At 49.1% G+C, this 22156-nt stretch overlaps 2 protein-coding genes across 2 annotated transcripts; one reads left to right on the top strand and one right to left on the bottom strand.

Moving 5' to 3' along the window:
* Window positions 1-14722: 14722 nt before the first annotated feature.
* Window positions 14723-17588, top strand: LOC129385700 (putative nuclease HARBI1). The gene is made up of 3 exons (XM_055072672.2): window positions 14723-15493; window positions 15584-15725; window positions 16238-17588. Exons 1-3 carry the CDS (start codon window positions 14948-14950, stop codon window positions 16735-16737), a joined length of 1188 nt encoding a protein of 395 aa, XP_054928647.2. The 5' UTR covers window positions 14723-14947; the 3' UTR covers window positions 16738-17588.
* LOC129385701 (uncharacterized) lies at window positions 17579-20954 on the bottom strand. Its single transcript, XM_055072673.2, has 5 exons — window positions 20544-20954; window positions 20372-20480; window positions 20041-20158; window positions 19292-19677; window positions 17579-18896 (listed from the first exon to the last, which is right to left on the bottom strand). Exons 1-5 carry the CDS (start codon window positions 20807-20809, stop codon window positions 18648-18650), a joined length of 1128 nt encoding a protein of 375 aa, XP_054928648.2. The 5' UTR covers window positions 20810-20954; the 3' UTR covers window positions 17579-18647.
* Window positions 20955-22156: the final 1202 nt, after the last annotated feature.

Here is a 22156-nt window from a genome sequence, read left to right as displayed (position 1 = left end):
TAAATGCGAAACAGCGTTCATCATCAAACCCTGCAATAACCCTTAAACTCATAAGCAATATGACTGTAACCTGTAACCTCGTCTGGTTTTCCCCTAACTGAACAGCACTTTTCGTGCAAAATTGGCAACTGGAAACAATAGTCGCAAGCAGCTGAGAAATTAAGCCAAGGCAACAGCCAAACAGGAAGCAAAAGGAAATTTTACAAATTTAACCATTGTTTATGAAAATATTTATGGATCAACATCTTTTTATTTAAAAAGGAAGTAGAGAAAAGGCCACCGCGAGTGGAGAATGATTTTATGTGCTTTGAATGACGCTTCTATATTTATCAGTCAAGCCGCCTGACGTAGCCACTTCTCTGCTGTACTATTGTGGGTGTTTTTCTAACCTTCCGCGGTGGGCGCAGTACGTCTAGAACCACAGCGTCCTGCGCTCTACGTGGCTATACGGTACTGGCGGCCCCGCATTTTCACGCAATTTCCCAAATAATAGTTACGAGTCGGTTTTCGCACTTGATAGAGCAGTAAACGCGGGATCCAAAGGAACTGTGATTGTTCCGCAAATATATAGATATCTATAATTCTTCCCAAGCTACTTAAGAAAACGCTACTATAGTCGGATACAATTTAAGTCTGCAGTGAAGCCCCGCCCACGCCCTCATAACCGCCAGCCACTGTTCCTCCGCGAGGCTGCAAATAATTCATACTTCTAACTTTTCCCGTTACCCAAAAAGTGGTAACCACAAAAATAAAATTCTTTGCGCGTAATTTTATACGTTTTCCCTCGCCTGTTATAGTGGAATGGCGGAAGCCTAATTCTCTATTCAACTGAAATAAAATGCTTGCATCACTGCAACTATTTATTGTCAAGTTTCACATGAGTTGGCAGTAAAATTGATGACTAAAACGGGTTCAGCAGTGAAATGAACTGTACCGCAGACTTTTGAAGATTTAATTAATTATTATGAAGTTTTACATGCCAAAACCACGAACAGATTATGAGGCACTCCGTGGTGGGGGACCTCGGAATTTTGGACCAACTTTGGTCATTTAACCTGCGTCTAAATCTAAGTACACGGGTGTTTTCGCATTTCGCCCCCATCGAAAATGCGGCTGCCGTGGCCGGGATTCGATCCTGTTACCTCGTGCTTAGCAGCCCAATACCATAGCCCCTAAGCAACCACTGCTGGTAGACGTTCGAAGAGTCCATACACTTTGTTTACATCTGTTGCACACCTCATTGCTTCCGTCGATGAAAACACTCTTCAAGAGCAGCAGAGGATCCGGAGGTATCAAGTACGACGCCATTTTGAAAAGGCCACAAGACGACGATTTTGTTTGCTTCTGTGATTGGCTGGAGGAGTAACACAAACCCCACGAGGTCCGTGTGCCTTGGTTGCGAACTGCTGTTTGTTCTTTAAGTTGTCTGCTACTATAGAAATCCTAATTTTACACTTTCGCTTGTTTACTTGTTCTTGGCAGTGTTCTTCCTGCGCTTCTTTTGCGCGCGAGTCCATTTGATGCGGTTCTTTGTTTGCCAAGTAAAAGAGAGGTGTATCTCACAGGCGTACCTTGAGATTTACCTTATTTCATGTCTTTCTTTTCGGGTTTACGCGTCTTTATGGGAAGTGGCGGGCGTGATTCATATCTATATTAGTAAAAGTACCCCCCCCCCTCATTTGCATTGAAATGTTACCTTGGGTTGGCCCCTCTCGCCCCCCCCCCCTCGAAAAAATATCCTGAGTACGAACCTGCATTGTGTACTACCATTCCTCAGTGTAGCGGCATTCTGGGTTTTAACATCTTCAGCAACGAACTAAAGGTGTTAGCTACGCAGATTATGTTGGCTTTTTCCGTGGAGACAGACCTAGCACCCACGAAGTCTTATCATAGACTGACCAATTTGGCAGCGCTTCTGGTGAGCCCACATAAATAGATCTAAAACCTTAGGTCCTTCGTTTGGTTTGCGGAGTTTTACGAAGGCATTATGCTAGTATTGAATGCGCATACGTGTCATTCAAGTACCTTTGCGTTCTTACACGCATACAAGCCGAGCACCGATTACTGGCGAGAACGTGTAACCGCACTCTAACGCTTTTCTGATTCATTTACTCCACACCGCGTTTCTTCTTCTGGAAGGGCAACGGCCTGTAACGTGTTCCTGGCTTCAAATGTGCGCTATGTGCTGCGGATTCTTTAATGTGCCAAGGCTTATACACAGCGTTCCCATAGAACATTTGCCACGTTGTGTGGTGCTCTACCTTTGAACAACCGATTTAGGTCTGTATATGCTGGCGGACTTTGTGTAGTGCATCTTTTTCGTGCGACAAAAACTCTTTTTTTTTTTTTTCGTGACAGTTCACATCGAATATTTGGATCATTCATGGCTGGCGGGAGGAAAAGAGAGTGGTTCTGCCCGACCCCTCCACTGAAGCATCTAAACTTACAGACACCCCAAAGCTAACATCATCAAATAAGTGATGAAGATAATAATTAATTTATTAGTTCAAACCTTCCTAAGCTTTCTATGCCTACTATCCTAATCATTAGGTAGGCAAAGTATCACCATCTCGCAGATTTGTATGATGATGATTGCATGACGTACGTAATCCGGACAGATTTTCGCTGGGACTCAGCATAACACACTTCGGTGTAAAAAAAAGAAAATTTGGGTGCATACACAGCGGCATTAACCCAGTGGCCCCAGTAGCACAAATTTTGAGTCCACACTATCTTCGGGATCTGTCCAGGAAAAATGCAAGATACACGACAAAAACTAGGTTGACTCGGACAAGAAGAACGCCTCGCATTAAAATTTACAGTTGGCGTTCGGCGGTGAACCCGCCCCTCAAACCGGTCACTGGGTTGCGCGAAACAACCGTTCTTTGCATCGACACCTTTGTATCGGCAACCAGTCCCACCGCTGACCGCCGACCACGAAAACTGGCGAAATAGGCAAGAAAGCTCTGCATACCTCAGAATGACGGGCCAGAACGTGGGCATATTGTCTGATTGGTTCATGGCTCCAGCAGGAACAGCCTAACATAACAGGACGTGAGGGGATCGCATGACCACTTTCAAGTACATCACGCAACACCACAGATTGAACAGATGCAAATACCCACTACCGCACGCCAAACTAAACAAGCAAGGCAATTGCAGACACACACGTATTCGAACCCGGCGACCCTTCACCTCTGCTACCCCGACATTTATTCATCCCACGAGTGTAAAGCGTGCGTAATCAGACAGAGCGATGCTGCAGCAGATGCTGTGGGCATGCACTGGCGGCGAGCAGCAGGGGTCACAACGAACGGGGTGCACATGGCAGTCTCGAACCGAGGAGCGCTTTGGGAGGCGGCCCTGCTCAGCCACGACCTCGCCGATCAACTGTGGGCCGTCCGGCACGCCGAGGAAGCCGCCCGAGTCCAAGGACTCGAGGCCGTCGCCTAGGCTGGGGTGCTTATGGTCCCACCCCGCCCAAATCGCCGGACATTTCGAATAAAGATTTCACTCACTCAAGCAGCATAAATAGTGCACCACTTTGCAGGAGAAACAGAAAAGACAGTAAGAGATCACGTATACATGCCCTCTTTCCACTGCAGCGTAAGGTTGTCAGCTTCATGCAAGTCCACCCTTTGTTTTCCCGTAATTACTATTTGTTTCCATATTATGTTACTTTTGTAGATACGACAATAATGTATTACGTGTTCCTTTATATACACTATCATTGTTTCTCTGTGCGCGTGCGTGTGTTTTCATTTTTCTTTCTGCTCTCCTAATACTACCCGATTGTTGGCCTATCCCCGTTTGCGCCATCTTGAAGGAAAACACCATCATCGTTGTTGCGAATGCGAGACCTGAAGAGGATAAGAAAGAAGCCGCTGTGAGTAGCAAACTCGCTGTTCTTGACTATCTCTTCTGATAACTTCACCTTACCACAACCTTCCTCTTTAGTTCTTGTTTTCCTCTTTATTTGCTTTTTTTTTCGTCCATGCGTCCTGGTTGACAACAACAATCAAGCACGCATTTGCGCCTATTTAAATTATTGTGTCCCGAGGACACTGTCGAAGTGGTCGAAGGCGGCAGAAGGCACGGCGCGGCTCCAGGCAAATACGAGGCAAATGGTAATTTCGGCGAGGATTGACTCCCAAATCACCGTTTACTGTATAAAAAAAGGCTGCCGGTCCCACTTGTCCTACACACAAGTGGGGCCGGCACTCCCCTCCCCTCGCCCCTCCCTTCCCTACCCTACCTCGGCCTGCTTCTGGGAACGGGGCGCATGACGAGTGCGTGGTCATTAATTCCATATCCCATGAGTGCCTTCAGTGGTTGCTTTTGCCTTTTGCCGAGCAAGGCGTAGCGCTCTCTGCCAAGATGTGCTTCCATCATTCAGCACTGGTTTAAAAAATGGCGGCTTTTGCTTTACATTAAAAGAGAGAGAGAGAGTTTCTTGGTATCTGGATAGGTGAGCCTAGCGACGGCGTATGCCATGATGAGAGATAAACTAAAAATAGCGAAATCAAGAAAAGCGCGTACACATTAATCGCTTGCCCAAAATGGACTAGCACTAATGTTATTGACAGAATCTGATTGGAGGCTTTTCTCGCAGGAATGTTATGACCGTCTTAGTTGGGGAGGGGGGATGGGGATAGGTCAGATCCAGGAAACTGCCACGCTTCGAGAACTTGCCGCAGCTCGTCACGCGTCGTTTCGCACGTCGTGTTGCAAGGAAGTTTGGCGCCCCTGCGCACGTCTATGGCTGTGTTCCTATATTCGCCGTATACGGCAAAGTAGACGGCTAGGTTGACAGCGGCTACCTTAAGTATAGTTCCAATTCAGACGAATACGTCAAAGTAGACATCTTCGCGAAGACAGCATCAAAGTCAAAAACTATGCAGGCTACTTTCCTGTCCAAACAAGATGGCGACTGAGCTGCACGCTTGAAAACTCGACGGGAAAGTCGTCTGCGCACAAGAAAAAGTAGGCACGCTTTCCTATGCCCATAATGTAAGTCATGCCGTGCTTTTTATAGGTTCGCAGGCGCAAAGACTTATAAACAAAGAAGTAATGTGTGCTTTTCTCAGCTTTTCCTCGTCGCCGCAAGGTGGCGTCACGTAGCGAAAGCGTCTTCCAGACGTCTTCCAGGCGGCTCGAAACGCATTCCATTACGTGGCCTCGAAGCTGTCTCGGCTGTCTCATTAAGGCCGATCCACACGACGGATCAAATTGCTCTTTTGGACCGTGGTCCGCCCATCACGTGATAGGACGTCAGCAGTTCGTGTGGACCGCCGTTGGCCCGCGCAGGACCGCAGCCCACGCAGTCCAACATATCGCCGAGGCTTTTCCCGCTTCCGTTTTGGCGGCGGACCGCATGCAAACCGCAGCGATATTGGCATAGCCAATGAATGTTGTCCGGCAACAGAGTGTCTTCAGCCAAATCCAATCTAGTTTTCGGGTCAGCAAAAGCCAGTCGTTTCATGTCTGCCGTTCCGCCTACGCGTGCGTGCAGCAGATATGTTTCTTAAACACCATGTCCTCTTGAAGTGACGAGGAGGATATTTATTTTGTATCCTTCGTTGCGAAGTTCCCGGCTTCGTGGGATTCGAGCCGGACTGATTACAATGATAATGCGTAAAAGCGTTAGGGTAGCTGGTAGGTCTGCCCTTCCGTCTGCTTTGGCGGTCCGCCGTGTGGATGTGCTCTGCGCCTGACCGGACCGGGGTGGGCCGTAACGTAGCATCACGTGACCGACCGGCCCGCAGACTTGGTCCATCGAGTGGATCGGCCTTTAGCTGCCTACGTAGACTGTCTCCGATGCTGGCCAAAACTGGAACACGCTCTATATGTAAATAGGCGTGACGTCGGGGCATACTCTCATGATAACAGCGGTATACACGCTAGGGAAAATTAACAGCCTCGACGGTGGATTGGACGTCGGAACATCGTTTTTGCGCTCTCACTTTCCCTGCAATTTTCGAAAATGAGTGCTCGCAGACTCAGCGCATCGTTTCGTTAATTTCAGGGTGCTAAAAGGGCGCTTTGTGCGCAACATGCACTACATCTATGAGTGGTCGTTAGGTTACACTTCTCACTGACAGTCTGTAGGTCCGGAGTTCGAACTTAGGCTGCTTGGATTTTTTTTCTTACCTTCCGTTTTTTATCAGTATCAAAACACTTCGAGAATACTTCGGAGGACGTCCGAAAGTCTAGGGCAGTAACAGGACAAAAGATACGGCTGCACAAATAAAACGTACACAGTGTACATTTCGGCAACACACACATTGGAGAAAAGGTTGCGATTCCAAAAAATCACCCGTTCAAATGGGTACATTAGTTCGCCTAAACACCCTTTTTATGGCTGTAAGGGGGTGAGTCACATACACGAGAAAACACCCTTAAAAGCGAAATATTTCTTAGTATGCATACCACGCCTGCCAAATGGCCAACGCTCGCCATACAGAGCTAGGAGTTCAGTAGCCAGGAAATACAAACAGATACAGAAGTCACATTCGCGAGTGTCAGGGGATAGTGGGGATTAAGTGTGTACTATCCTTAGGGCTGAGTGTTTCCGATTTTTACTTACTGGAAATTCGGCGTATTTTAGTTTTCGGCTTGTATGTATTTTTCGGAGCATCGGGCTCCACAACGAGTAACGGCGTAGCAGGAGACTGCACGAGCAGGAGCGATCGTGCCAAAACGTCGCGACTTACTTTTCCTACGTGACCACCTTCCACGTCGTGATGCGTACACCGCCTGGGAAAACTGGATCCTGGAAAGCTATTAAATTGTAATATTCGTGGCGCTTTGAGGGTTTCCAGTATTTTTATTTCTGGCGTTTAATTGGATGTATAGGACCTTCATTTACCGCAAAAAAATGAAAAATCGAAAATATCGTGGCATTCCTCCATGCTAAGTTTAATCTTGTGGCCGCAGGAGAGATGTCGCTGAGCGAGTACCCTTTCCCGGTGAAGGAGAGGGACCCGAGAAAGGGCAGGTACGATCTGCCCAAGTACGTGCGGAATTCTTATGGAGACTACGTCATGGAGATCCTGCGCACCGAGGAGCTGCCGGAGGTGAGCACATATATAGGAGCAGCGAGGGTTACATAGGCCGGGACTGAAATGCTCGCTGAACGATGAAATTGTCGCCTAAATAAATAAAATAACGCAGAAACTTCTCTGAGAGTTGTCAAAGTATGCGTAAGCATATCGCCTCTTGCTCATCTCGGCGCAGCCCGGTATCATTATCACGGTTATGAAACTTGACACGATCGGTATAAACGACAGTGCTGCAGCAACACGAACTGCTGCTGACGGCGACGCAAGCTAGGTGAATTGATGAGGCAAGCAAACTACTGCAGGTGGCGGCGCCATGTGCGCTGATGACGTTCGATCACTATAAGCTGGGATCGCTCTCCAGCACCTTCTCCATCCGCGTCGAAGTATTATGCGCCGCGCAGACCATATCTTGAACGCAATCTGCGATGCAGATTGATAGTGTCAACTGCTCATAGCTTTGTGCGTTGTGCTCTCGCACTTTCGCGTTCAAGCGAGACGCGCCTGCCCATATCTCGAAAGCGAACTGCGAAAAGAGCACGTAGCGGCGTCTGCTGAGACATGAGCGCTGTGTTCTCGCCGCTTCGTTCGCTTGGGAGCGACAGGCAGCACGAAGGTAAACCCGCTCGCTGCTGCGGGCTCAATCTATATTGTATGCCCGATTCCAAATAATAGATGCCCTTTTCGCCTCACTTTGCTGAGTGCTTGAAGCCTGCTTCACCTTCGCCACGGGTCGGCCCAGTATTGCACTATATACATCTCTGGGATCGACGCAGATTTCCGTCTTACACGTGACGGACGGTTTCCTCGTTGGATAAGCATAGAAATGCTGACGCATTTGAAACGAACACAAGAGCAGACGCTAAGGTCGCTAGACTTGCAAATTATTAACGCGAGAGCGTTAAGGAGCTCGAGTCACAGAAAAGCCGGTGTCGTCGGCGTCGGCGGCATTGGCCGTGAGTGAAAAATCCCGGAAGGCAATTCATAAATAAAAAACAACTTGCAAGATGGGCTGGGTGGGAATCGGACCAGGGTCTCCGGAGTGTGAAACGGAGACGCTGCCACTCAGCCACAAGTTCGATGGTTCAAAGCGGGACAAAAGTGCCTCTAGTGAATGCGGTGTTGCCTTAGAAACGTGCTGTAGAAAGTTATACTGCGGTGTGTATTGGTAATTATGACCATGCAAATTACAGAAGTCGCACTTACACGAGCAGCGAAGTACGTTTCCGCTACATTTCTTCTGCGCTCTGCGCACACGCAAAGCCATCTCGCGGCAAACACAGAAGACCCCGTCCTCGCAATGTACGGCGCTGCCCCGACACGTGGCGCGCCACTCGCCCGCTTCTCCCCTCCGTCTCGTTTGAGCGCATTGCGGCCGTGCAGGGGCCGGTGTGAGGATGCCCCAATACCATTGCGTTTAATAAGTTTTCTCGCTCTCTCCCCTTCCAACTTCCAGTGTGCGTCACTCGAACCCTCGTGCTTAGGCGACGCGGCTCCTCTTTCCGCTCACAGCGCGATTCCTAGGTGCAGCGTCCGACGCGGGACGCCTCTGACGTGATCGCTGCGCCGTAGCGCGTCTGGTGGGAAAGCGACCCTTGCGATGTTTGCCGTGCTGCTGGCGAGGAGTCATGCGTCTGCGTGGTGCTCCCAAGCGAGATAGAGGACGATCACATCGAGGCCTCAGCCCTGTGACGCGTCCGCCTTCATGGCGCATCGTGGCCTGGCTGTCCGTGTCGATCACGACGCTTGGCTCGCGTTGATCGTTTTGAGTGGGCGGTGCGAACGGGGTGCAATAACGCTATCGCGTTCCACTCTTGAAGGCGAAGCTTAAGCGTCCTCCAATTTTTTGTTGCAGTCGCTTAGAAGAAAAGATGAAACGTAGGCAATCGTGTGCTGTCCGGTCTGGTATTCCTTGTTCATGTTCGTTTTTACTTGCGCTGCAGTGGCTTCATCAAGTATCAATCAGCCAGCCCAGGAACACGTTATCCTAAGCTCATGATGCAATGCGCAGCGCGGCCGCACAGAGATAGAAACCGGCACACGCACAGAGCGGTGTTTCTATCTCTGTCCTCGTCCGGTCGCGCTGCACATTGTATCATGAATCCAAACCAACTATAGCCCGTCAGCGTGTTTTAGCCAAGTTCATAACTTAAAGGGACACTAAAGTGAAAAATGATTTCTTCTGCATCAGTAAATTACCGTTTGTTACAACACCAAAAACACCGCTCTTCCAACGATAAGAGGTTTGGTAAGCCAGAAAAAGCGCAAGAACGAAATACGTGTGGCGACGCCTGCTTGAGTTCCCGCACCTGGGGGCTGTGACGTCATGAATTTTGATGGCATCTTCTAGGGTCTACTAATTATATGTAGCGGTACAGATTGACTACATTGTGTTCGAAAGGAACCAAACATTAAATATGCCAACTTTCGGGAACCTTTATTCAGCGAACGTGGCCCAAATGCGAAAACATACTTTGGAATCCCTGACGTCACGCTGACGTACCGGCGCTGGGGTTTCGGCGCGAAATTCGAATACTGATACTTGGACCTTCATTTTCTCATCTAATAATCCAACTATTTTTTTAAATGACTGCCTGCAGGGTTCTCAAACAATGCTCCATTAGTCAAAACTGATTTATTGTTTCGCTTTAGTGTACCTTTCAGATCGCTGAAGGCTTCACGCGCGCCGTGAGCAGCTCATAAGACGATCCGTGACGATCCTAGAGACCGCGGCGGCCGCATTTCGATGGAAACGAAATACAAAAGAGAAGCGTATGTGCGCCGTCCGTTGGGTGCACGTCCAAAATCCCCAGGTGGTCAAAATGAATCACTACGGCGTGCGTCATAATCGTATTCAGAATTCTTTTTGCACGTAAAATGCCATAATTTATTGACTTTCTTTAGCTGTTCTAGAGCATGCCGGTCTCGGCGCGCGACCGCTATACCAACTGCATATCGTGAAGGCGTGTGGACCCGGGCTGTCAACACTGCGATGCGCGTGAGACGCGAACCAAGGTGAAACTATTTGCTTAGTCACGAACTGTGCATAAGTGTATATAGCCTCGTAATTATCTATTATATTTCCTCTCTTCTATTCTCATTCTGTATTTTTATTCTGCTATCCTGCCCTCCCTTTATACTGACCACCGTTCAGTTGCCAGCATAATGCTATAGGGAGTCGCAGCGCGGTCAGTTGCAATTTCTTCTTTTTCTCTTTTCCAGATTTAGCATAATGAAAGAATCAGTTACTGCTACACGAAACGCGAACATTAAATAATGCTAAATTGCTAAGTTACTTTTATAGAAAGCTCGCAGACATACATTACTTCTTCCAGACAAAATCGTGCCTGAAGGAGATAAACAAATCCTCTCGCGATTTCAGTCGCCATTCGACGAAATATGTCTCTAACCTAAAGATGCCTCGCCTCAGAAGCCATCGGAAGTTGTAATTATGCAGTCGCAATTGGAAGGCGCCGTCTAGAGAGAGTTTTACCACGAGACTCTTTAAAAGTTGTTATAACAAACTGACGTGCCGGCGCTAAAATTTCGGCGCGCAGTTGAAAGAGTAATAGTTTGACCTTCATTTCCTAAATAATATTGTCACGTATAGCAGGGACAGTGAAGAAAGCAGCAATATTGTGATTGAGGAAGCTAGCGTTTTATTGGGCGAACCTATGCCCTCAAAAACAAGGCTATGGAACAACGATAACGGCGAAGGCAATCTGCGATCGCCGAAAATCTTTTCTGCCGGTCAAGCACGTCGGCTTTTATACATGAGGCTCCAGAATGGTCGCTCCATGGTGCCCGCGCGCCTTCTAGAAAGTTCTACACAACTCGCCTTGTACACGCAATCAGATTACACAAGCTTCGGTGACAACAGACAGCAGATAGAACCATCGATAACATTCCAGAAACTTCCAATACACGCGGGCGCGTCCCGCGCTGAGCGATAACACTTGTTAGACGGGGAAAAGCGGTCACCTGAAAACGATAAACAAGTACATATGTCAATACACATACGTATTAACGCGAGATATTTTAAGTCCAAATTAATTTAGCGTATTTGTCTAGTAGTGTATAAACTTTATTCATGTTATGGGTTTCGGGCGGATGGTGGGTGCCTCAGTCGAAGAATCCACTGGTCTCTGTGGTTCGCTGGGCTTGATCGAGAAGAGCTTTCTGGCTCTGTAGATCTTCGCTAGCGCAAGCCAAACCACCCACTGCCTGTTACTCGGCATTTGCACCGTAAGGGACGAATCGGAATTCGGAGGCCGTAGTTTACATGTCCACGTTACGTGGGCAAGAGTTGGCCGCTCCCCGTACCAAGGACATATATCCCCATAGAGTGCAGGGTGTATCTTACTAAGCATTTGGAGGTGTGGATATGTGTTGGTTTTTATGCGGCGCCAGTACCTGGCCTTTTCTCTCGTAAGGTCGCGATGCGGGTGGCTGTCTCTCTTTTTTTGGTTTTCGAGGGGGTAGCGCAGGGAATCAGGGGCTCCTCGTTTATCTCATTGTCTCATTCACTCTCCTATAGCACACTACCTTGCGCTAAGGGCGTCCATCATAGCCCAGTGCCCAGTTGCGAGACGTTAGGCGCCATAGTTTCAGTTTCGGGTTTCTGTGGCCTGACGCCCGTTTAGCGCGTTTGCCCATCATGTTGTTGCTGCATGCAGCCTCCGCCGGCAGACAACACCGGTGCCCGCATCCGCCTCATCCTGTCCCTGATGATGGCCGTGCTGCTGTGCGCGGCCACGGGTCTCGGCTTAGCCGCCATCATCGAAAATTCTGGAACGCTGTTCGAGCGGACGACCCGCGACGCTGACGACGCAGAGGCCACCGAAAACTGGTGGGTCCTCGCATGTGCAAGACCGCGACTGCACACAAATTTATTATGCATGGCATATTATAGACAAACATAAAAAATTGTACAAGGTGAACAGAATGCGTATACAGCAACGGTGTGTGTGTGCGCGCGCGCGCGTGTGTGCGTGCGTGCGTGCGAGCGTGCGAGCGTGCGTGTGTGTGTTGTTGGATCTGGAGGACAATCCCACTTGCTGTCCCCCAGATTTTGGACCTTGCCGTAGTCTGCGGGAGTTGGCCGAGGTTGAGGAGGACTTTGAGATGAAAACTGGATGTTTATTTGCATTATTTACATTGAGAGTACAAAGAAATTGACAGTCATAAAGTCATTACGGGCCGGCAGCAACTCGGACGCTGCGGCCCGTGGCAAGAAGCTCGAAAGAGGCGAATGAAGGAATGCTCCGTTGCTGCTCCCGGTCTCTGGCTTTTAACCCCTTCGGTGTCTCGAAGTCACGTCCCGTTCGGCCAATCGGCGAGCCCGCTCAGGTGGCATCATTTTCGGTCAATAGTAGTCGCCCGTGCGAATGTAAGTCACACCCGGCGCAGAGGGTCGCTCCTTGGGCTCCAATTGCCTGAGGGATTACTTGTCTGCGGTATTGCCTTCCTCGTCTGAAACTGCCGTCACAAAGGCGCACGGGGGGGATTGCTGCCAGGGCTTCACGCTGCATTACGGCCGTCGTTGCCTCGCGGCTTGCAAGCGCCGTCACAATAGGCGGATGGGGGGAGACGGGTTGTCTTCGAGCGAACTTTCAGAGCTGCAAAGCAGCTTGGTTCAGGACCCACGTTACCTGGAACCGTGCCAGGCTCCCGCTACACTTTCGGGAAGAGTCAAGCAGTGGGACAATAGCTCCACATGTGGCGCACGAGGTGGGGGACGCCAACTTGTTTGGACGTGCCGCTTCTCGGGAACGTGGTAGATGTGCTTCTGCGCTCCTTAATTAGGTGTGACGCGATTCGATGTGGCCTGGTGAACTCGAAGGAGGCTCAGGAAAAGGTCCCGTATCTAACAGTGTGTGTGTGTGTGTGTTTGTGTGTGTGTGTGTGTGTGTGTGTGTGTGTGTGTGTGTGTGTGTGTGTGTGTGTGTGTGTGTGTGTGTGTGCGTGTGCGTGCGTGCGTGCGTGCGTGCGTGCGTGCGTGCGTGTGCGTGTGCGTGTGCGTGTGCGAGCGCGCGTGCATGTGCGAGCGCGCGTGCGTGCATGCGGGCGCGTGCTTCCGTTTAAACGTGATAAATGGGACCACGTGCGCAAGAGACACCGCGAACCGTAAATGATTAAAAGCGTTGTTTTCGAATTTTTATCTAAAACCTCGTATTGCTGTAAGTATAATAATTAAAAAGGAATTAAATAAGCATCATCATCAGCCTATTTATGTCCACTGCAGGACGAAGGCCTCTCCCTGCGATCTCCAATTACCCCCGTCCTGCGCCAACCGATTCCAACTAGCCCCAGCAAATTTCCTAATTTCGTCGCACCACCTAGTCTTCTGCCGTCCTCTACTGTGCTTCCCTTCTCTTGTTACCTATTTTGTCACCCTAATGGTTCAACGGTTATCTAATCTGCGCATTACATGACCTGCCCAGAGCCATTTTTCTCGCCTAATGTCTATTAGAATATCGTGTATACCCGTTTGCTTTCTGATCCAAACCGCTCTCTTTCTGTCTCTTAAAGTTCTGCCTAGCATTTTTCGTTCCATCGCTCTTTGCGCGGTCCTTAACTTGTTATCAAGCTTCTTTGTCAGTCTCCAAGTCTCTGCCCCATATGTCAACACCGGTAAAATGCACTGATCGTTTATTTTCCTTTTCAATGATAACGGTACGCTTCCAGTCAGGAGCTCACGGTGTCTGCCGTATGCGATCCAACCCATTTTTATTCGTCTGTGGATTTCCTTCTCATGGTCAGGGTTTCCTGTGATTAGTTGACCTAGGTAAACGTTCTCCTTCACAGACTCTACAGGCTGACTTGCGATCTTGAACTGTTGTTTATTTGCCCGGTTATTCATCATTATCTTTCTCTTTTGCATATTAATATTCAGGCCCACTCTTACACTCTCCCGGTTAAGGCTGCCAAAACGGGCCTTCATTGAGGATGCGAAATTTCTGCACAAAAGGTACAGAGAAAAAGGACGGGGAGGTTTTTGTTTACAGTATTCACGCAAAGAATAAGGGAAAGCAAATAGAAACAACACCTAGATGTAAAGTTAACACGCAGATTTTAGGCATATCAGAACGATCGTATAAACATAGCAGACTAATTAACAATAAAAATGTACTGGACGCTTCTTCGTGTTGCTGTTAACAGAATGGCACATACGGTACATAATCGCCGCACTCATGTAAGGGCCGCACCCCCAACTATGCAGCCCGAAATTGAAAAAAAATAGATTATGTTGAAATAAAGAGTTCAGTGACTGAAGAGGGCGTCTCACCTTGTGTGCATGTTCTTGAATTCTGCGGATATCGTTGTGAAAAGCTTTGACATCACGGTCATATCCTCACCTCACCGAGAAGATCAACGAGACGTGGAAAACCGACAGCGTCCCAGAGCAGTGGAAGACCGCCAACGTCGTCCTGATCCCCAAATCCGGCAAGGCTCCGAACATGGACAACCTCCGACTCATCTCTCTCACCTCCTGCGTCGGGAAAGTGGCGGAGCACTTCGTCCTCAACAGACTAAACAGATATCTCGAAGAGAACAGCATATATACTCACAACATGATTGGCTTCCAGGCCGGTCTCTCGTCGCAGGATGCCATGAAGATGATCAAACATCAAATCATCGACGGCGGTACCAGGGACACCAGGGGTGCGATTTTGTAGCAATTCTATTACTTTTTCCATGCCTTTTGCCGCCATCACTGAGCAGCCATTGGTCGAAAATGACCGGGCCGCGCCCATTTTGTCTGTCAATCACGCGACGTCAGGAACCCGCAAAAACTGTAATCGTCATCGTGACGTTGAGGCACTCATTATGCGGAGCAAAAGGCACGGATTTTTGGAACGGCCAGAGGCAGGGTCGTTTCCGAAGGCATGAAAAAAATGGCCGCCCCTCTGATCGCTATGGCCGTGGCTCTTCGCCGTCGCCGACGTGAACAGGGAGAGCCAGACGACGCGTTTGACATGCCGGATGACCATTTTCGACGGCGTTTTCGCCTCTCGAAGGGAACGGTGCGGTTGTTGTGTGAGGAACTGGCGGGGGAACTAGAAGCTGAGCGAGCGACGGGACTGTCGGTGGAGCGGAAAGTGTTGTGTGCGCTGCGCTTCTTTGCTACCGGGAGCTTCCAAGCGTCCGTTGGGAGCGAGGAGACGATCCGTGTGTCGCAATCGACGGTGAGCGAATGCGTGCGACGTGTGGCAGAGGCTGTCGTGAACGCAGGGGCCCGCAACAAGTGGGTCCATTTTCCAAAGACAGCCGAGGAAAAGGCAGCCGTGAAGGAGGGTTTCCTTCGGCGCGGCGTTATCCCCGGCGTCATCGGATGCGTAGACGGCAGCCTCATAGCCATCATCGCACCCAAGGGTGAGCGCAAGGCTGTGTTCATGTGCCGCAAGGGATACTACGCCCTCAACTGCATGTTCGTAAGTAAAACTCACGTTTTCTGCGATCCTTTTTGAAAGTTACGTTGCTCTTGCCAACGGGCACTTTCTCTGGTTTACGTTTTACCTCAGATCTGCGACGCGGACATGAAAATCTTGGCCTTGGACCCTATGCGACCGGGGTCGGACCACGACGCTTTTGTCTGGCGGACGACATGGTTGCGCCGGCGGTTCCAAGCGGGGCGCATCGTGAATGCCGGGGAATACCTCCTCGGTGAGAAAAGAAACACTTTTTTTGGCGCAGTCACGCTTCAGCAGCGCAGAACGCCGTGTCCGCTCCAACCCAAACTTTTAACCAAACCACAAGAACATCAGTAATTCCGGAGTAAAAAAAGAAAATTAAGACATTGACTGCCACCATTGGCAATGTTCGAAGTGTTAAGTTACAAGCACATTATGTGTCTGCGAAGAGCTGACGAAAGCAACACGTATTAGTGCTTTCTGCACCCAGTGACTGCCAGAAGCAGAAGAAATGAACACACATTACTGCTACTACTGTCATTGATAGCACCAACAAGTGTTGATTTCTTGTTTGTGGCAGGCACCGCGTACACTTGTAAATTGGTTAAGAGTTTGTGTCGGGTATGGACATGCTCAACTCATGCTTTTACTTGGGACTTGCAACCCTGAAGTCTACCTTTGTTGAATGATGCTGTAGCTTTCCTCAGTTGACAACTTGCCTCTCGTCAGCGGAGTACTCAATGTACTATTTCCATCTTTGTGCAGGTGACAGTGGCTACCCCTTGGAGCCGTGGCTCCTGACCCCGGTTCCTGGCCGTCCTCCAGTGCACACAGCCGAGGGGCAGTACAACACAGCACATGCCGCCATGCGTTCCGTAGTGGAGAGGTGCATTGGGCTCTTAAAGAGCCGTTTCCGCTGTCTTCAGCGATATCGCACCCTCCTCTACGAGCCGGAACGTGCAGCCAACATTGTCGCGGCATGTGCTGTGTTGCACAACCTTCGCCTTTCTGAAGGCGACGAGTCAGGCGATGACAGTGATGACGACAGCAGCAGCAGCAGTAGTAGTAGTGAGCTTGACAATAACGGCGACCCCACGCCACACAGTCTGCCCCGTAACACGGGCTCTAGAATGCACTACTTGAGAGGGCGGGCTGTTCGCGACAATGTCATTGGCATGTTTGGCACAACCCGTGCGCAGCACATGCGTTATTTGAGGAGCGTGCGGAGGCAGCTGCGACGTCAACAGCAGCGTCAGCATCGTTAGGTGCATGCACACAGTTTTAAGTAATTGCATTGTGCATTTCATGCTGTGAAATTGCAGATACATTTCCCGTGCTAAGTTGTAGTTGATGTCTGCGTAATGCAAAGCATTCATGATTTGTTGAGAAATGTAAAAGTTGTTAAAAAAATTAAATTATGGGGTTTTACGTGCCAAAACCACTTTCCGATTATGAGGCATGCCGTAGTGGAGGGCTCCGGAAATTTCGACCACCTGGGGTTCTTTGACGTGCACCTAAATCTAAGTACACGGGTGTTTTCGCAATGCAGCCGCCGTGGCCGGGATTCGATCCCTCGTGCTCAGCAGCCTAACACCATAGCCACTGAGCAACCACGGTGGGTACATAAAAGTTGTGTAGTGAAGGGTTATGTAAAGCCTGCACTTATAGTAAGTAAAACAGTATCGTTAGAGGTAACATATGAGATTGAAAGCAAGCTAAAAATAAGTGTCTGCCACAATTTGCTTGCTGCTGCTGTCGTCATCTAGATGCATGTAGCCTGATTCTTACTCGTATCCCCTTACGCATTGATGGACATAAGCACCTGTCTCCTCACTTTCTACTAGCACAGAGAAGCTCACAGAAGCCAAGATGTACAGCGCACGTCACACCTTCCGCTCCATGGAACGTGCTGTTGCACGCGCAGCTTCTAGGTCCTCCACCATTTTGTCTCGCAACAACGGCAAAGTTCCTTTCGAGTGACGAAAATGCCGTCGAACTGGTCATCCGACATGTCAAACGCTGTGGCTCCCGCGAAGTGTGTGCACGCACGAGCAGAGTAATATTTGTACAGTGCAAGCTAGCACTAGGTAAATAAAAGCACTAGAGGAAAACTGCACCTTTCTGTATTTCAGTCTTTAACATACACTTGTTTATGCACACATCACATGCGACAGTCTCTACATTGAAGAAGTGTGAGAATCATGAGTACTCAGTAGTAGAGACATTATGCAACATATCACAGACACGTTGGAATAAATATCGGATCACATTGTTCTTGCATCATAATATATCACAGGTAACGGCATGCATCGTTTAAGAAAACTGTTGTACACTGCACAAGTACACAGTAATAACAACTGGCTTAAACTGCACCAGAAACAGAAATGAGCAGGTGCTTAAATCACATGCCAACCGAATATTTATCACAGCGAAATGTATAGGTACATAACTACATGTGAAAGGAACATGCTGTTGTGGCGCTCAAACTGAAAGAGCCATAGCACCATATTATGATATTCAGCAAGACAAACTGCATAAATATTACACACAAATTGCACCACAAGGGCTAAAATACAATGTATCACAACCTGAAAAATTACTGAATGACAACAAATTGTTTGATAATGAGACAGATGTGCAAGAAAAGAGACATTCCAGCTCAGTACGTAGTGACACAAACAAATATGCATATGCAACAAACACAAAATAAACATTACAAATGAAAAGAAGCATAGGCAAGGAATTTTCATAACTTTTTTCTTTTTTGCTGTGTATATTGACAGGTTGCTTTCGACATTATAGTAAGGCCTGAAAATTTCACCATTCGATGACAAGGATTAAATTGTATAACACTTGCAGTGTGGCGTCGTGCTTAAATTGACATGACAATAACTAGGCACCTCAAAATTGCAGCGCCACAGTCGGAATGCCCGCACACACCAGGCCTACAGGCACTTTTGCAGGTGAGCCTGATGGTGTGCACGCTCTTATGGCTGAAGTAAACCTTGAAGAAAAAATTCATGCTGCAACGGCTATGCTACTTATGGTTGCATTAAAGGGTGACTTCAGCAATTATTTGTTTGCAAACTAGCAATATTTGCCCTTCATATCATTAATACATCAGCAAATTTTAAGATAAGTTGCAAATTCCTTGCCTATGCTACCTTTGCATCCGTTAATTATGTGGAGCCTGAGAGGGGGGAGGGGCTTGGCTGCCACCATGCCCCAGTGCAGCCAGCAGCAGCTGAAGCAGGCGCTCGTTGGTCTCGTGCGACCGACGCGCCACTTCGAGGCGTTGCCGCTGCACTTCGAGGCGCTGAGACTCCACTTCCCGCATTGCCGCCACCTCCTCCCCGAGGTGCCGCAGGCTCTCCATGTGGGCCTCGTGGTGCTGCCGCAGGCTCTGCAGGTGGGCCTCGTGGTGCTGTTAGCAAAGATGTGTAATTAGTTTAATTACAGCAGCTCAGTAACAGGGCCTTTGTGTGTTGCATTCATCCCCATTTGCAGGCTATTGTCTTGTCATTGTATATTCAAACACTGGAAATATCTTTCTGGCCCATCAAACTTGTGCCGTCGCATTCCATTAAGATGTGTTACATTGCTATACCTGCTTCCTTGAATTCAACGCCACTTTTTTCTTTTTGCCACATAACTGCGTAGATATTTACACATGTTATATCACGCGAATGTGTACAAGATATCACCACAGGACTACATGTATACATTATGCTTGTTCACTGATTAATATAATTTTTAGAGAGGTCATATGCTCATCAATTTCATACGCAGAAAAATATACATCTGTGGCCTTGCACATACCTGCCGGTTTTGCTCCAGCAGTTGTTGGCGGAAGCGAGTGTCCTCTTGAACTCTCGCTTCCTCCAACTGGCTCTGGCGAACGTATGCGGCAGTAGCCGTCATCACAGCACCATCAAGTTCCTGCTGCCTGGGCTGCCTACGGGGTGCCCGTGGCTCTCGAGGGGTAGGCTGCGGCACCTGGGGGGTAGGCTGTGGCACCTGCGGGGTTGGTTGCGGCACCTGCGGGGTTGGCTGCGGCAGCTGCGGGGTTGGCTGCGGCACCTGCCGGGTTGGCTGCGGCACCTGCCGGGTTGGCTGCGGCACCTGCGGGGTTGGCTGCGGCACCTGCGGGGTTGGCTGCGGCACCTGGGTGGTAGGCCGCAGCACCTGGGGCGTAGCCGGTGGCTCTTCATGCAAAGCAAAAGCAAAGACTGCTCATTCACTGTTATCCGACCTACACAGATTGATTGTCCTAACCAGTCACTTTGAAATGTCATTATAGCTGCATAGCTACAAAAATGATACACAAAACAGGTAGTTAGAGCAAAAGATGCCACAGAAAGTTGCTGGTAGCAGTAACCCTTAAGAAGCACAAGGAATCTCTATTACAACATGATGTCATTTGTAGTGTTGCATTTCTCCTCCATGAATGAGAGCTGGATGTTCGACACAACGGTAATAACAGCACAGTGACGTACTTTACTTCATAGCAAGATCATACAGCAACTGCAAACAACAATGCTACTACAAAAGCTAGGTCACTGCCTTACGCGTAAGGCCACTTGGCCCAGCAACAGCTGCAGGGCCCGACACCACGAAAGCAGTTGTCGCTGGTAGATGTCTGCGGGAACCGCTGGGCCCTGCAGCTTCCTCTGAACTTGCCTCGTCCTGCAATCAGAGTAGTGTTCAGACATTGCGAGCAGTGTGTGCAATGCGCATCATGTACACAAGTTGCTGCTCAGAGTACATAACCTATATTGTCACTTGCACAAAAAAAAGGGCTTAAAAATTTTGCAATATTGTGTTACAATGTAATGCTAAAAATTTGTGAGGTCACAGCAGGCCACACAAACAACACTTTTTTAAATCCAATGTACGCACCTCGCTATCGGGGAAGTACTCGGGGGGGGAAACAAGGACCCCTCCTGTCCTCATAAGGACGTCGAGGACGCGGCCGTCCACGCCACCCACTTTGCCACCTCCAGTAGCCCTGCAAACACGGCAACAACGACAACGTGAAACTACGTTACTGTCAGCATCATTAGAAGCTCACCTCTTCTCGCTCGCGGCCCTGGCCGCTTCCTTTTTCGCTTTATGGGCCATCTTGGCCCAATGGTTCCGCCAACGGCTGGTGGCCTTTACGGCTGGCCCCTGTGCGTTAAGCACCGCCGCCACCTCCTCCCACAGTTCGTTTTTTCGAGCAGCAGTCATACGTGGCGAGAACTCTGTAGAAGCTCTCGCCAGGTATGGGTGCTGCTCGATGAACTGCACGAGAATAGCCGCCTGCTCTTTGGACACCCGCGGCCCTTTTGCTGCCATTTTCTCTTTGTCAACTTGGGAATTTCAGCCGGCCCGCAGCACAGTAAGAAATTTAGAGGCAAACATTCTGTCTAAGCTAAGCGCCTGCATAAAGTGCTCACTACGACTTATTTCTGCCTTTTTATACCACTAATGTAAAAAAGGTGAAGTCACTACTCACATTTAATGTTGTAGCAGCTTCTTTCTCGGAGCGTATCAGTGCAGGAAGTATTACCGATGCAGCGATAACTTTAACGAAGCTATCGTTATGTCATGGCGGTGCCCTATGGAAAATGCCTTGACAGTTCTCGATCCACTATGTTGCAAAGTTTCACCTCGGGGGCTACGGATAATTCTTCTTGGCTCTTCCTAAAGAAGAAATTATCACACGTCAGACATGCAGCGAAAACCACACGACAATGCAAGCACTACACGAGCAATAGTTACTCACCTTAATCAGTATCTGACGGGGGCGGGGCCGCAATTACGGGCACGCAAGGGGCTGTCAGCTGTTCAGACAGACACGCTAGGGGCTGTCAGCTGTTCACAGGTAAACAAAGGCTGCCATTTTGCTTGCGCTCAACGGCATGGATTGGATGCACATCCGACTACTATGTGGCTACGACTTCAAAAATAGAGCACTTGCGTTTGCATTTCTTTGGACTGCGGCAGCTTTTGCGTTGTACTGTAACAAAATGAATTTGCTTTACGCAGCATGGAAGTCCGCTTTTATTAAGTGCCGTTTTACAAAACAAATTTGCTATACAGTCCCGGAAAAAGAGAAGAGAATACGAAAGAAACATCCGGCCAATGAAGGGAGCTTCTGATTGGACGATCCAAGAAAACGTCGTGCCTACGTACACACAATTTCCAAAATCGGTGACGTCACGCGAGAAGGCATTGGCATGAAAAAAGTCATTTCTACAAAATCGCACCCCAGGGCCCTGCTCGGACTCGACCTCGAGAAAGCGTTTGACAACGTTCTCCACGAATATATTCTGGTCTCCGTCGCAGACATGGAGCTGGGCCCCAGACTATATAACTACGTCCGTTCGTTCCTGACGGGGAGGAAAGCGAAGCTGCGGATCGGCGACTTTGTCTCTGACGAGGTGCTCCTGGGGCCACGGGGCACGCCGCAAGGCTCGGTCATTTCGCCTGCTCTCTTCAAAATCTGGATGCTCGACCTCTCGAGGAATCTGGCCCAAGTTTAAGGTATCAAACACACCATCTACTTCGACGACATCACGATCTGGTGCACCGGCGGTAGCGAAGGGCAAATGGAAAGCGCCATGCAAGAGGCGGTGGACGTCGCGGAGCAATACCTGCTACCCACCGGAATCAGATGCTCACCTACCAAATCTGAACTTC

This window comes from Dermacentor andersoni, chromosome 7, assembly GCF_023375885.2.
Source record: "Dermacentor andersoni chromosome 7, qqDerAnde1_hic_scaffold, whole genome shotgun sequence".
Taxonomy (NCBI): Eukaryota; Metazoa; Arthropoda; class Arachnida; order Ixodida; family Ixodidae; genus Dermacentor; species Dermacentor andersoni.
The sequence above is the reverse complement of the archived record's forward strand: the minus strand, read 5'-3'. Positions and strand labels throughout refer to the sequence as shown.